Raw genomic sequence first — 12606 nt, 5'->3', positions numbered from 1 at the left:
GTATCGTAGGAAAGGCGGACTATAGTGCTGAAGATGGTTTACAAACAAAGGCAATGTGTAGTGAGGAGAGGCTGTTGATAGGGCAAAAGTTGCAATTAAAAGGCAGACAAAATTGTAAAGGGTGAATACAAAACTGAAAGTGTTGTGTTTGAATGCACAGAGTAAGGTAAGTGAACTTGCAGTACAGTTGAAAGTTAGCAGGTATGATGTTATAAGCATCACTGAATCATGGCTGAAAGATTATAGCTGAGACCTTAACATCCAAAGGTGTATGTTGCATCTGAATGACAGATAGGAAGGCAGAGGAGACGACATTGCTCTGTTGGTAAAAAAAAATGAAATCAAATCATTTTAAGGAGGTGACATAGGTTTGGGAAGTATTAAATCATTGTGGATAGGGCTAAGGAACTGTAAGGATAAAAAGACCCTTATGGGAGTTGTATATAGACCCCCAAACAGTAGTAAGGATGTGGCCTATGAATTACAATAGGAGATAGAAAATGCATGCCAAAAGGGCCATGTTGCAATAGTCATGGGGATTTCAAGATGCAGGTATATTGGGAACATCGGGTTGGTGCTGGATTCCAGGAGGGGGATTTTCTAGAATGCCCACGGGACTTTTAGAGCCACTCATGGTTAAGCCCACTCAAGGATCAGCTTGGGTGTTCTGTACTGAGCCAGAATTGATTAGACAGCCCAAGGTCAAAGAACCCTTGGGGGAAAGTGATCATAAGATGATTGAATTCACCCTCAAATTTGAGGAGAAACTAAAGTCAGATGTATCAGTATTACAGTGGAGTAACAAGAATTACAGAGGATAAAGAGGGTTCAAAGAAGGTTCATGAAAATGTATCTACTACAGTATTGATTGGCTTGTCATATGAAGGGTGTCTGATGACTCTGGGCCTGTATTCAGAAGAATGAGGTGTGGGTGACCTCATTGAAACCTATCGTATGGTAAAAGGCCTTGAGAGTGGATGTGGAGAGGATGTTTCCTGTGATGGGAGAATGTAAGACCAGAGACACAGCCTCAGAGGTCCCAGCACTGATCCCTATAGCACACCACTGGTCACAGCATGGTGACATTTGCAGGTTGCCTCAGCATATCCATGGATTGTTATTAACACAAACAATGCATTTTGCTCTATGTTTTTATGTACCTGTGACAAATGAAGTTGGCCTTTTAAAACAATGTTCATTAATTATTCCACATCAGTTTTCCTGGGGTCAAATTTCTGCATTTAAACAACTTATATTCAATATAAATGTGAACTAAAGAAAACCGACCTGATTACGATCCGCTTTCTGATGTACTCCTGCTGTGAGATTTACCCACGAAGGAGAGTGTAATTTTAATTCCAATTCCCATTCCTGTTCCAAAGAGTTGATCCACGGCCTGCTCGTGTGCCAGGATGAACTGTCCATCAAAGCGGAAGAGCAGCACCTTACAGTCTGTCCTGGTAGCCTCCCACCTGATGGCATGAATACTAATTTCTCCTTCCAGTAAACAAATTTAACTCCCTCTCACCTTCCTCTATTACTCACTCTGACTTTTTACTTCTTCTCATGTCTGTTATTTCCCCCTGGGTTCCCTTCTCCTTCCTTTTCTCCTGTGATCCACTCTCCTCTCCTATCAAATTCCTTCTTCTCCAGCCCTTGATTTTTCCCACCAACCTGGTTTCACCTATCACCTTCCAGTTAGCCTCCTTCCCTTCCCTCCACCTTTTAATTCGGGCATCTTCCCCCTTCTCAGCCCTGAAGAAGGGTCTCCTCCACACAAAACCTTGGCTATTTACTTGCATAGATGCTGGGTTCCTCCAGCATCTTGTGTGTGTTGTCAGGGAGGGTGGTGTTTGGTGGAATGTGCGGTTTTTCAGTGCTGTGGTGACTCCTGTGCACTCTGTTCTTGCAGGGATTGAGACTTTGCTCTGCTACTTGGAGCTTCACCCCCAACGCTGGCTGGAATTGATCTACCCAACCTATTCACACTGTCGCCTCACCTGTTACAATGGACCCTTACAGCTCAGAGCCGTGGCAAGAAGGTAGGCGTTGTTCCTTCATCGGGGTCCCGGCCTGAAATGTAGACTATTTATTCCTCTTCGAAGGTGCTCCCTCATCTAATGAGTTTCTCCAAAATGTTGTGAGTGCTACTCTTGGCCTTCTAGCATTTGCAGAATCTCATGTGTTTATGACGTTGTCCCTGCTCTGTTAGGAGGTGATGGGAAAGACCTGCAGAGCTGGGTATTGTGAATTGTAAACCATAATTCTGTTAGTTTTTAAATAGTCGTGGAAGATATTAGGTTGGTCCACAAGATGAACTTATGTATTCTAAGGTAATTTGTCTATTTTATGTTCTTTTGTCCCATGAGAAATTAATCTTTTATTTGTTGCTTGTGAAATAACATTGATGGTTTGATGGCCCAGGTGACAATTCACATCTTTCTTTGAAGGTGTCCTGCTGTGGCCGCGGCCCTTGCCAAAGCCCAGTTGTCCGGCATCGATCATTCCCACTCCAGTTCAATAGAGTTTGATGTGGTGGAGCTGGCGGATTCAATGGGATGGGAGCTGCTCACAGTCAAACGGGAACTGAGGCAACTACAGTGGATGACTGATTGCAGGAAAGGTGAATACCCAGGGTTCAGCCAGTGTCCATTTGTCATATCTCTGAGATTACTTTCCATAATATCCATATATCAGGCTGTGAAATAACTCAGTATGTTCTCTCTGTGGACTTCTGACCTTTCCTTGTGATTCTTCTACAACCACTAACCTATTGTTTGTCCTTACTATTTATTTCCAGCTGACGCCACAAAGTCCTTTTACTGTGGTACATCCTCCCACTTGGGACACAGAGGCAGTCACAGACTCGGGTTGCTGGCAGTGTAATAGCATTACGCTAACCGCTAAACTACGTTATAAAATATGTTTTATATATATATATCCATATGAGCACCACCATATGTGTGAAGAAGCTGCCCCTTGGGTCCCTTTTTAATCTTTTCTCAACTCCAGGGAAGACATACTTTTCTGTAGTTTCACCCTTCATTGTCTTACACCTATCAGAGATCTCTAGTCATTCTTCCAGTGGGTGTAGGCTAAACACTCATCATCAGAGTGTAAATCATCTTTTCCAGGAATTGGTCCCAGTTGTGGTCTCTGAGCTGTCGGTCACGTGTTTCTCCAGGAGATCCATCAAATTCAGTCAGGCCCCCTGATTCTGGGCTTCCTCACGGTAAAGCCTTTGCCCCTTTGGCAAAATCTCAGAACTGCCCCATCCTGGGGTCACCTTTTGTTCACTCGGGCATCTGCTATTCCTCCTGCCCTGACTTTTTTTCTAGGAATTCCGGGCACTGGGAAGAGTGGAGTACTGGTGGAGTTCAGCGACCTTGCCTTCCACTTCCGGTCCTACGGAGATCTCAACCACCAAGAACTGGATAGGATCTGTGAATTCCTGCACCAGCGGGTTCTGTCCCACGAGAAGTCTGCCCTGCTCTGCCTCAAGGCTTCCTTCAAGTCTTTCCACAGGTGAGGGTGGTACATTTACACCATACGCTGCATCCGCAAAGCAAACAGCATTATGAAGGACTCTACGCACCCCTCATACAATCTCTTCTCCCTCCTGTGGTCTGGGAAAAGGCTCCAAAGAATTTGGGCTCTCACGACTAGACTATGTAACAACAGTTTCTTCCCCCAAGCTATCAGACTCCTCATTACCCAGAGCCTGGACTGACACCTTACTGCCCTATTGTCCTGTTTATTTTTTATTGTAATGCCTGCACTGTTTTGTGCACTTTATGCAGTCCTGGGTAAGTCTGTAGTCTAGTGTAGCTGTTTTTTTTCCTCTGTGTTGTTTTTTGCGTAGTTCAGTCTAGTTTTTGTACTGTGTCATGTACTGTGTACTGTACCAGCAGTTATGGTCGAAATGACAATAAAAGTGACTTGACTTGACAGCTCCTCTGAGAGGGATGCAGGGTGAGTGCTGGCTGCGAGTGAGAGGCTACAGAGGAAGCTGGGTGCTGCGGAGATAAATGTAGCTTTTTGTGGGGTTAGTGTGATGTATGGGTGTCAGTGCAACTGTATGACTTTCTCTGTTGAAGTTGGCACAGAACAACACATTGCTGGAGCAGAACATTAAGCTTAGAGCACATACAAATAGTGGCCACTTTATTAGATACACCTGATACATCTGCTCGTTAATGCAAGTATCAAATTAGCCAGTCAGGTGGCAGCAGTTCAATGCATAAAGGCAAGCAGACATGGTCAAGAGGTCCAATTTTTCAGAGCAAACATCAGAATGGGGAGGAAATGAGATCTAAGTGACTTTGACTATGGAATGATTGTTGGTGCCAGACGGGGTGGTTTGAGTATCTCAGAAACTGCTGATCTCCTGGGATTTTCATGCACAACAGTCTCTAGAGTTTACAGTGAATGGTGCCAAAAGCAAAAAGCATCCAGTGAACAGCAGTTCTGTGGGCAAAAATGCCTTTTTAATAACAGAGGTGAGGGGAGAATGGCCAGACAGGATCAAGCTGACAGGAAGGCAACAGTAACTCAAATAACCACGAGTTACAACAGTGGTGTGCAGAAGAGCATCTTTGAATGCACAGCACATCAAACCTTGAAGTGGATGGGCCACAGCAGTATCCTAGCAAGCTGCATCACTGCATGGTATGTAAACTGCACTGTGGCGGACAGGAAGGCTTCAACAACAGGCAGTCAAAACGTCATCAGCACTAGCCTGCCCGGAGTCAAGGAAAAATATACAGAAAGGTTTTGGAATGGGCCAGGAACATCATGAAGGATCCCACCCACCCTGTTCATGGATATAAACAGTTACTTTCCCCAAGCAGTAATGCTGATCAACATTTCCACCCACTAACCCACCCCTCCACACCCCCAACCACCACTACTTTATCATTTCCTGTCAGTCACCTTATGTACAGACACTCCTGTGCCTAGTGTTACTTTATGGGCATACAATCAATCTATCTTTCTATATATATGTTATCTTATGTATTTATATTTATTGTGCTTTTTATTATTGTGTTCTTTATCTCATTGTGATTTTTCCTCCTGCATCGGATCCAGAGTAACAATTATTTCATTCTCCTTTACACTTGTGTACTGGAAATGACATTAAACAATCTAGAATCTTGAAAGGTGAAATATTCTGTTTTTGTTTGAGGTCATTAAGGAAGTGGAGGGGCTGTCATGAAGTTGCACAGCGCTGTGACAAGCCTTCCGGCCCATTGAGTTTATGCTGACCATCAAGCCTCCATTTACACCAGACCCCTATTACTGTCAACTCCCCACCCCCAGATTCTACCGCTCACCTACATGCAGGGGAGAGGCGGGGTGAAATTTCCATTGGCCAACTACCTTACCAACCTGCACATCTTTGGGATGTGGGAAGAAATCAGAGCATCAGGAGAAAGCCCACAGGTCACAGGGTGAGTGTACAAACTCGACAGGATCAGCCCTGGGTCTCTGGAGCTGTACGACAGCAGCTCTGTCCGCTGCGGCAGTGTGCCACTCTGTCTGTTATAACAATGAGGATGAGTTAATGGACTATGGCGAGTCATGCTCTTCACTCCCCACTTGCCTGAGGGTTCTCGAGGATGACGGTAGAAACTGACATTCAGTGAAGTGAAAATATAAAGATTAGCTTTATTTGTCACGAGTACATTGAAATATAGAGTAAAATCCGTCAATGACCAACACAGTCAAGTATTGTGCTGGGGGCAGCCCATACGTGTTGCTGTAGCACGCCCACAACTTCATAACCCTAACTGTATGTCTTGGAATGTGGGAGGACACGGGGCATCCATTAGAAACTCATGGTCACACGGGGAGAACATACAAACTCTTTACAGACAGCAGAGAGAACTGAATCCAGATCCCTGCTGCTGTAAGGTGTTGTGCTAACCACTATCCTACCACACCACCCTTAAAGACATTGAGTTCATGGACACTTTATGCCGTGGTTAGTCATGCTCCTCGTTCCCCATCTGCTTGTAGCTTGGAGAGAATTCTCTCTGTTGGTGAGATATGGTCACTGAAGTGTTCTAGTTCATGCCTGGGCCTCTCCACTTCTTTGTGTCTATCACACCATCTCTGTTTTCCAGTGTGGCCTGTAGGAACTGCGGTATGTGTGCCGATGCCATTGACTTGGAGAAGAGTGCACAGTTAAAGCAGTTGCTGAAGGATTACTTTGACCAAAACAACCAGGGTCAACTGGCTGCCTACCCAGAACTGGAGGAGGACAATGACCTGGACAGGGTGAAGGTTAGTGCCTATTCTAGCTTTTGGGTGTTGCCTTGGCTAAAAGTGTGCTGACATAGGTTACATCTCATTGGTATACTGTGTACAGTTCTAGTCACCATATTACACCAAGGGTTTGCAAGTAGAGGATGTGGCTAAGCCTAAATCTTTACCAGGAAAGAATGGAGACACCAGCAACTGCAGAGACAAGAATTTGGAACAAATTGCTGGAGGATCTTAACAGGTCAGGCAGTATCTATGGAGGAAAATGGACACTCAATGTTTCAGGTCAATGCCCTTCATCTCAACTGTTGTTTCCCTCCATGGATGTCACCAGGGAAGATTTGGGACACAAGTTATATTGGAATCTGGAGCAACAAAGAAAGCACACCTCAAACTCACATCTCTATACCCCTCATAAATTTGTAAACCTCTGAATAATCTCCCCTCAGTCTTCCACGTTCTAGGGAATAAAGTCATTATCTTTTCAACCTTTCTCTGTAACTCAGGTCCTCTAGTCCCGGCAACATCCTTTTAAATTTTCTCTGCACCCTTTCAAGCTTATTTACATTTTTCCTGTGGATAGGTGACCAAAACTCCAAGTTAGGCCTCACCAGCGTCTTGTATAACTTCAACATAACATCCCAGCTCCGTGCTCAGTGCTTTGATCTGTGGAGGCCAATGTGTCAAAAGCTTTCTTTACAACCCTCTCTTACCTGTGATAGCATTTTCAATTAACTATGGACCCGTATTCCCAGATTTCTTTGTTCTACTGCACTCCTCAGAGCTCTATTTCTCACTACCCCAGGTGGCCCTCCCAAAGTGCAGCATCTCACACTTGTCCTATTTTGCAGCACATTTTTGTAGTTGGTCCAGATCCCACTGCAAACTTCCTCACAGTCCACTACACCCCCAGTCTTGGTGTCATCTGCAAATTTGCCGATCCAATTAACCACATTATCATCCAGATTGTTGATATAGATGGCAAACAAAGATGGACCCAGCACCAATCCCTGGGGCAATCCACTAGTTCCAGGCCTCCAGTAAAAAAGAGGCAACATCTACTACCACTCTCTGGCTTCTCCCGCAAAGACAATATCTAATCCGATTTACTCCCTCATCTTGAATGGTGAGTGATTGAACCTTCTTGACCAACCTCCCTTGCTAGACCTTCTAAAGTACTTTACTGATCTCCATGCAAACAATATCCACTGCCTTGCCTTCATCAATTTTCCTGGTAACTTCCTTGAAAAGTGCTATAAGATTGGTTAGACATGACCTGCTATGCACAAAGCCATACTGACTATCTCTAATCAGTCTGTGTATCTAAATACTCATATATCTGGTCCCTTAGAATACCTTCCAATAACTTTCCCACAACTAATGTCAGGCCTCTTGGCCTATAATTTCCTGGTTTATTCTCGGAGCCTTTCTTAAACAACATTAGCTGTCCTCCAATCCTTTGAATCCTCACCGGTTGCTAAGGATGATTTAATTATCTCTGCTAGGGTCCCTGCAATTTTTGCACTTGCCTCCCACAGGGTCTGAAGGAACACCTTGTCATTCTGTGAGGATTTGTCCACCCTGATTTGCCTCAGGAAAGCAAAGACCTCCTCATGTATAAACTGTATAGGGACCATGATCCCTAAACTGCTGCTTTGCCTCACTTCCATAGTCTCTGTGTCAGCATCCCGAGTGCAAAATATCCATTATGATCTCCCCCCCTCCTTTTCTTTTGGCTCCACACTGCAGTTTCCTTCCGTAGGTGCCACGAGGAGAGGTGGGCTGGACTTGGGCTCACACAGGATGGAAGTGTTGAACGATGGAAGTGTGTTTATCTTTCAGTTCAGCGACTGGGAGACTCACATCCGTGCTGACATCCGCCTGTTGCTGTCGCTTCGCCTCGACGAGAAGTTCTCGGGCAGAGCCATCGCGAGGATATTTCATGGGATTGGTAAAAATAATTGATTTCCATTCCTCTCTTATCAAGATTAGATGAGCTTTATTTGTCACATATTCCTCAAAACATACAGTGAAATGTGTCGTTTCCATCAACAGTGAACACAGTCCAAGGCTTGTGCTGGGGGCATCCTGCAAGTGTCTCCACACTTCGGGTGTTGACATAACATACCCACAACGCACTAACCCTAACCTATACATCTTGATCTGAATTGACTTTAATTTTTACATCCTTCACATATGTGAGGAGTAAAAATCTTTACCTTACGTCTCCACTAAATGTGCAATCATAGTAATTTATAATAAATAGAACAGTCAATGTAACATAGAAATACAGTTGTATCAGCGTGAATTAATCAGTCTGATGGCCTGGTGGAAGAAGCTGTCCGGGAGCCTGTTGGTCTTGGCTTTTATGCTGTGGTAATAGTTGGAATAGTTTGTGGTTGGGGTGACTTGGGTCCCTGATGATCCTACGGGCCCTTTTTTCACACCTATCTTTGTAAATGTCCTGAATCATAGAAAGTTCACAACTACAGATGCACTGGGCTGTCCACACCACTCTCTGCAGAGTCCTGCGATTAAGGGAGGTACAGTTCCCATATCAGGCAATGATGCAGCCAGTCAGGATGCTCTCACCCATACCTTCCTCAACCGTCTGAGGTGAAAGAGGCAATTTGCCTTTTCCACCACACAGCTGGTGTGTATAAACCAAATGAGATCCTCAGTGAAGTGGGTGCTAAGGAACTTAATGCTGTTTACCTTCTCAATCACAGATCCATCGATATCAATGGGGGTTAGCTGGTCTCCATTCCTCCTGTAATCCACAACCAGCTCCTTTGTTTTTGTAACATTGAGGGAGAGGTTGTTTTCTTGACACGTGTGTCAGAAAGATTACTTCTTCCCTGTAGGCCACGTTGTTCTTGTTTGAGATTAGGCCAATCAATGTAGTGTCCTCGGCAAATCTAATTAGCAGATTAGAGCTGTGAGTGGCGATACACTCATGGGTAGACAGGGAGTAAGGGAGGGGGCTTAGTACACAGCCCTGAGGGGCACCTGTGTTGAGGGGCAGAAGTGAGGGAGCCCACTCTTACCACTACCGGCGATCTGACAGGAAGTCCAGGATCCAGCTGCACAAGGCAGGGTCATGGCCGAGGTCTCTGAGCTTCCTGTCAAGCCTGGAGGGAATTATGGTGTTGAATGCTGAACTGTAGTCCAAGAACAACATTCTCACATAAGCGTCCTTCTTCTCCAGATGTGTGAGGATGGTACATAGAGCAGTGTAGATCGGTTGTGTCGGTAGGCGAATAGTCAGGGCTCTAGTTTGGGTGGTAGCTTTGGAATGTGCAAGGAAACCGAAGCAGCCAGAGGAAACATACATGGTCAGAGGGACCAGATTCTGGTTCATCGCACAACACCCAATCCAGACCTGATCCTCTAGTGGTCTCAACCACGAGCTGCTCCAAAAGGCCATCTTGTAGCCACTCTGGAAAGTCCCCCTCCTTTAATCATGCACTAACCTGATTTTCCCAATCTACCTGCATATTGAAGTCCCCTATGACTATACGTAACATTGCCTGTTTGGCATGCAACTCCCATCAGGGTCTTTTTACCCCTGCAGTTCCTTTGCTCTATCCACAATGATTCACCGCTTTCTAATGATTTGATTTGATTTTTTTTAAAATGAGCAACGCCACCCCCTTGGTCTTCCTGTCTTTCAATACAATGTGTATCTTTGGGCATTAAGCTCCCAGCTCTAATCTTTCAGCCATGATCATTGATTTAAGAGATGCTTAGATCGGCACATGAATGTGAGGGGAGTGGAAAGATATGCATATTGTGTGAGCAGAAGAGATTAGTTGGCTATTTGATTACTCATTTAATTGGACCAGCACAACATTGTGGGCTGAAGGGCCTGCTCCATGTTGTACTAGTACTATTTTATTAAGTCTTTCCTGACCACATTCCTCCACAGAGAGTCCCTGCTATCCAGCTAAGGTTTATGGACGGGATCGAAGATTCTGGCGAAAGTATCTCAAATTTGACTTCAATCAAATAATACAGATTGCAACAGAGGAAATAATTGCGATGAAATGTTGAGGGATGCCCATTGCAAAGGATTCTGCAATGTCTAACACCATTACAGGCAGCTGCAGTGAGTGTCTAAATGTAAATGTTCTGCAAGTTTGGTGAGGGGTTTGGCAGCAGTCGACAGAGGTGAAATTGGAGAGGTGGACACTTCCTTGCCCCTACTTTGTGGTAACTAACGAATTGCGACAGTGGCTCCTGTTCACTTCAGTCTATCCACCCACAAAAAAGACAAAGGAACATCAGTGGAAGCAAGGCCCTATTTAGTCACGATGGAGCAGGAGGAGGGATCCTCACAGAGTAGAAATTGTCAATGAGACTGGTTCCATCCTGGCCTCCTGACTGATGGTAACCAGTGAGATGTGGTTCAGATCGGGAGCTGAGGGGTAAAGCTAATATGGTAACATCAGCACAGAGTTTAGGGGAAGCGTCCAGCAACAGCTCCCAGCATCTGATCAAAATGTGTGTTGTAATGGTGAAACCTGCTATCACTGTGTAATAGGCAGGAACTATTAAAAAGAGGAAAACACAAGGAAATGCAAGCTAATTTTACTGCGAACAGATCTTCCATCTGAAGTACAGATTCAAATCAAAAACATCAAAAAAAAACATTCTACATGTAGAAATATTTTACTTTTCTCAATTTGGACAAAGTTATTTTTAATAATCTCCTTTGATCACAGTGACATATTTAAGAATAAAGAGTTTTAAAAAGCCTCCTGATCTCTCGCAACTTTGGTTATTCAGTTGCCTCCTTCACTGTGGTAGCAGAGAGCCTGTATGTGAATAGAAGAAACAGCAGTGTCTGAAGACAGCTTGTGTTACAGTGGACTGTCAGCTATTACAGTCACACTCTATGTCCTTCTTTATCTACAAAGCTCTTACGCCTTTGGTAAGATATCTCTCAAAAGAAACTTTTTGTAGCTTTTTAAATAAATTTTGCTATGATTGTTTTCTCTCTTTCAGCAATAGTGCTCTTGGTCTTTGTGTCAGTAGCTTACAGTGCTTCCCTTCTGGAATTTTAGAATTGACTAATTCCACCTTCCAAGCCTGTGGCTTACCCAATCCTGTTTGCCCCCAACAATTGAAGTGTTTGAAGCCTCTGGGCCTGTATAGAAGAATGAGGGGGAATATCATTGAAATCTATAGAATATAGAAAGGCTTGGATTGAGTGGATGTGGAGAGGATGGTTTCAATAGACAATAGGTGCAGAAGTAGACCATTCGGCCCTTCAAGCCTGCACTGCCATTCTGAGATCATGGCTGATCATCTACTATCAATACCCGGTTCCTGCCTTGTCCCCATATCCCTTGATTCCCCTATTCATAAGATACCTATCTAGCTCCTTCTTGAAAGCATCCAGACAATTGGCCTCCACTACCTTCCGAGGCAGTGCATTCCACACCCCCATAACTCTATAGGAGAAGAAGTTTTTCCTTAACTCTGTCCTAAATGACCTACCCCTTATTCTCAAACTATGCCCTCTGGTACTGGACTCTCCCAGCATCTGGAACATATTTCCTGCCTCTATCTTGTCCAATCCCTTAATAATCTTATATGTTGCAATCAGATCCCCTCTCAATCTCCTTAATTCCAGCGTGTACAAGCCCAGTCTCTCTAACCTCTCTGTGTAAGACAGTCCAGACATCCCAGGAATTAACCTCGTGGATCTTTGTGAACCTTGTTTCCTATATTGGGAGAGCCCAAGACCAGAGAGCACAGCCTCTTCAGAGCATAGATGAGGAGGAATATCTTTAGTCAGAGGGTGGTGACTCTCAGAATACCTGAGAGACTGAATATATTTTATATAGTATTAAAATTCTGGGCTATAGTACTGACTTCAGGCAGATAGAACATAGAAATCTACAGCACATTGCAGGCCCGTAAGCCCACAATGTTGTGCCGACCATGTAACTCACTCTAGAAACTGCCTAGAGTCACCCAATCACATGTCCCTCTATCTTTCTAAGCTATCTAAGAGTCTCTTAAAAGACCCTATTGTATCTGCCTCTACCACCATCGCTGGCAGTGCATTCCACGCATCCACAACTCTCTGTATGAAAATCTTACCTCTGACATCTACCTTGTACCTCCTTCCAAGCACCTCAAAACTATGCCCCCATGTGTTAGCCATTTCAGCCCTGGGGAGAAAGCCTCTGGCTATCCACATGATGAATGCCTGTTAGCTTATACACCAAGGTCAAGTTCACTCAACCTATTCTCATAAGGCATGCTCTCCAATCCAGGCAACATCCTTGTAAATCTCCTCTGCACTCTTTCTATGGCTTCCACATCCTTCCT

General features: G+C 44.5%; 1 protein-coding gene across 4 annotated transcripts in view; it reads left to right on the top strand.

The window, feature by feature from the left end:
• recql4 (RecQ helicase-like 4) overlaps positions 1 to 11683 on the top strand; it is a 98413-nt gene extending 86730 nt beyond the window's left edge. For 3 of the 4 annotated variants that reach the window (XM_059971675.1, XM_059971674.1, XM_059971673.1), the window contains 6 exons: positions 1913 to 2042; positions 2451 to 2623; positions 3339 to 3525; positions 6126 to 6285; positions 8107 to 8215; positions 10193 to 11683. In XM_059971675.1, the coding sequence (XP_059827658.1) occupies positions 1913 to 2042; positions 2451 to 2623; positions 3339 to 3525; positions 6126 to 6285; positions 8107 to 8215; positions 10193 to 10317 (884 nt within the window). In that variant the 3' untranslated portion in view covers positions 10318 to 11683. The remainder of the gene's footprint in view (positions 1 to 1912; positions 2043 to 2450; positions 2624 to 3338; positions 3526 to 6125; positions 6286 to 8106; positions 8216 to 10192) is intronic. The other variant, XM_059971677.1, reaches the window with a different exon arrangement.
• Positions 11684 to 12606: the final 923 nt, after the last annotated feature.

The sequence above is a fragment of the Hypanus sabinus genome, chromosome 6, assembly GCF_030144855.1.
Source record: "Hypanus sabinus isolate sHypSab1 chromosome 6, sHypSab1.hap1, whole genome shotgun sequence".
Taxonomy (NCBI): Eukaryota; Metazoa; Chordata; class Chondrichthyes; order Myliobatiformes; family Dasyatidae; genus Hypanus; species Hypanus sabinus.
The sequence above is the reverse complement of the archived record's forward strand: the minus strand, read 5'-3'. Positions and strand labels throughout refer to the sequence as shown.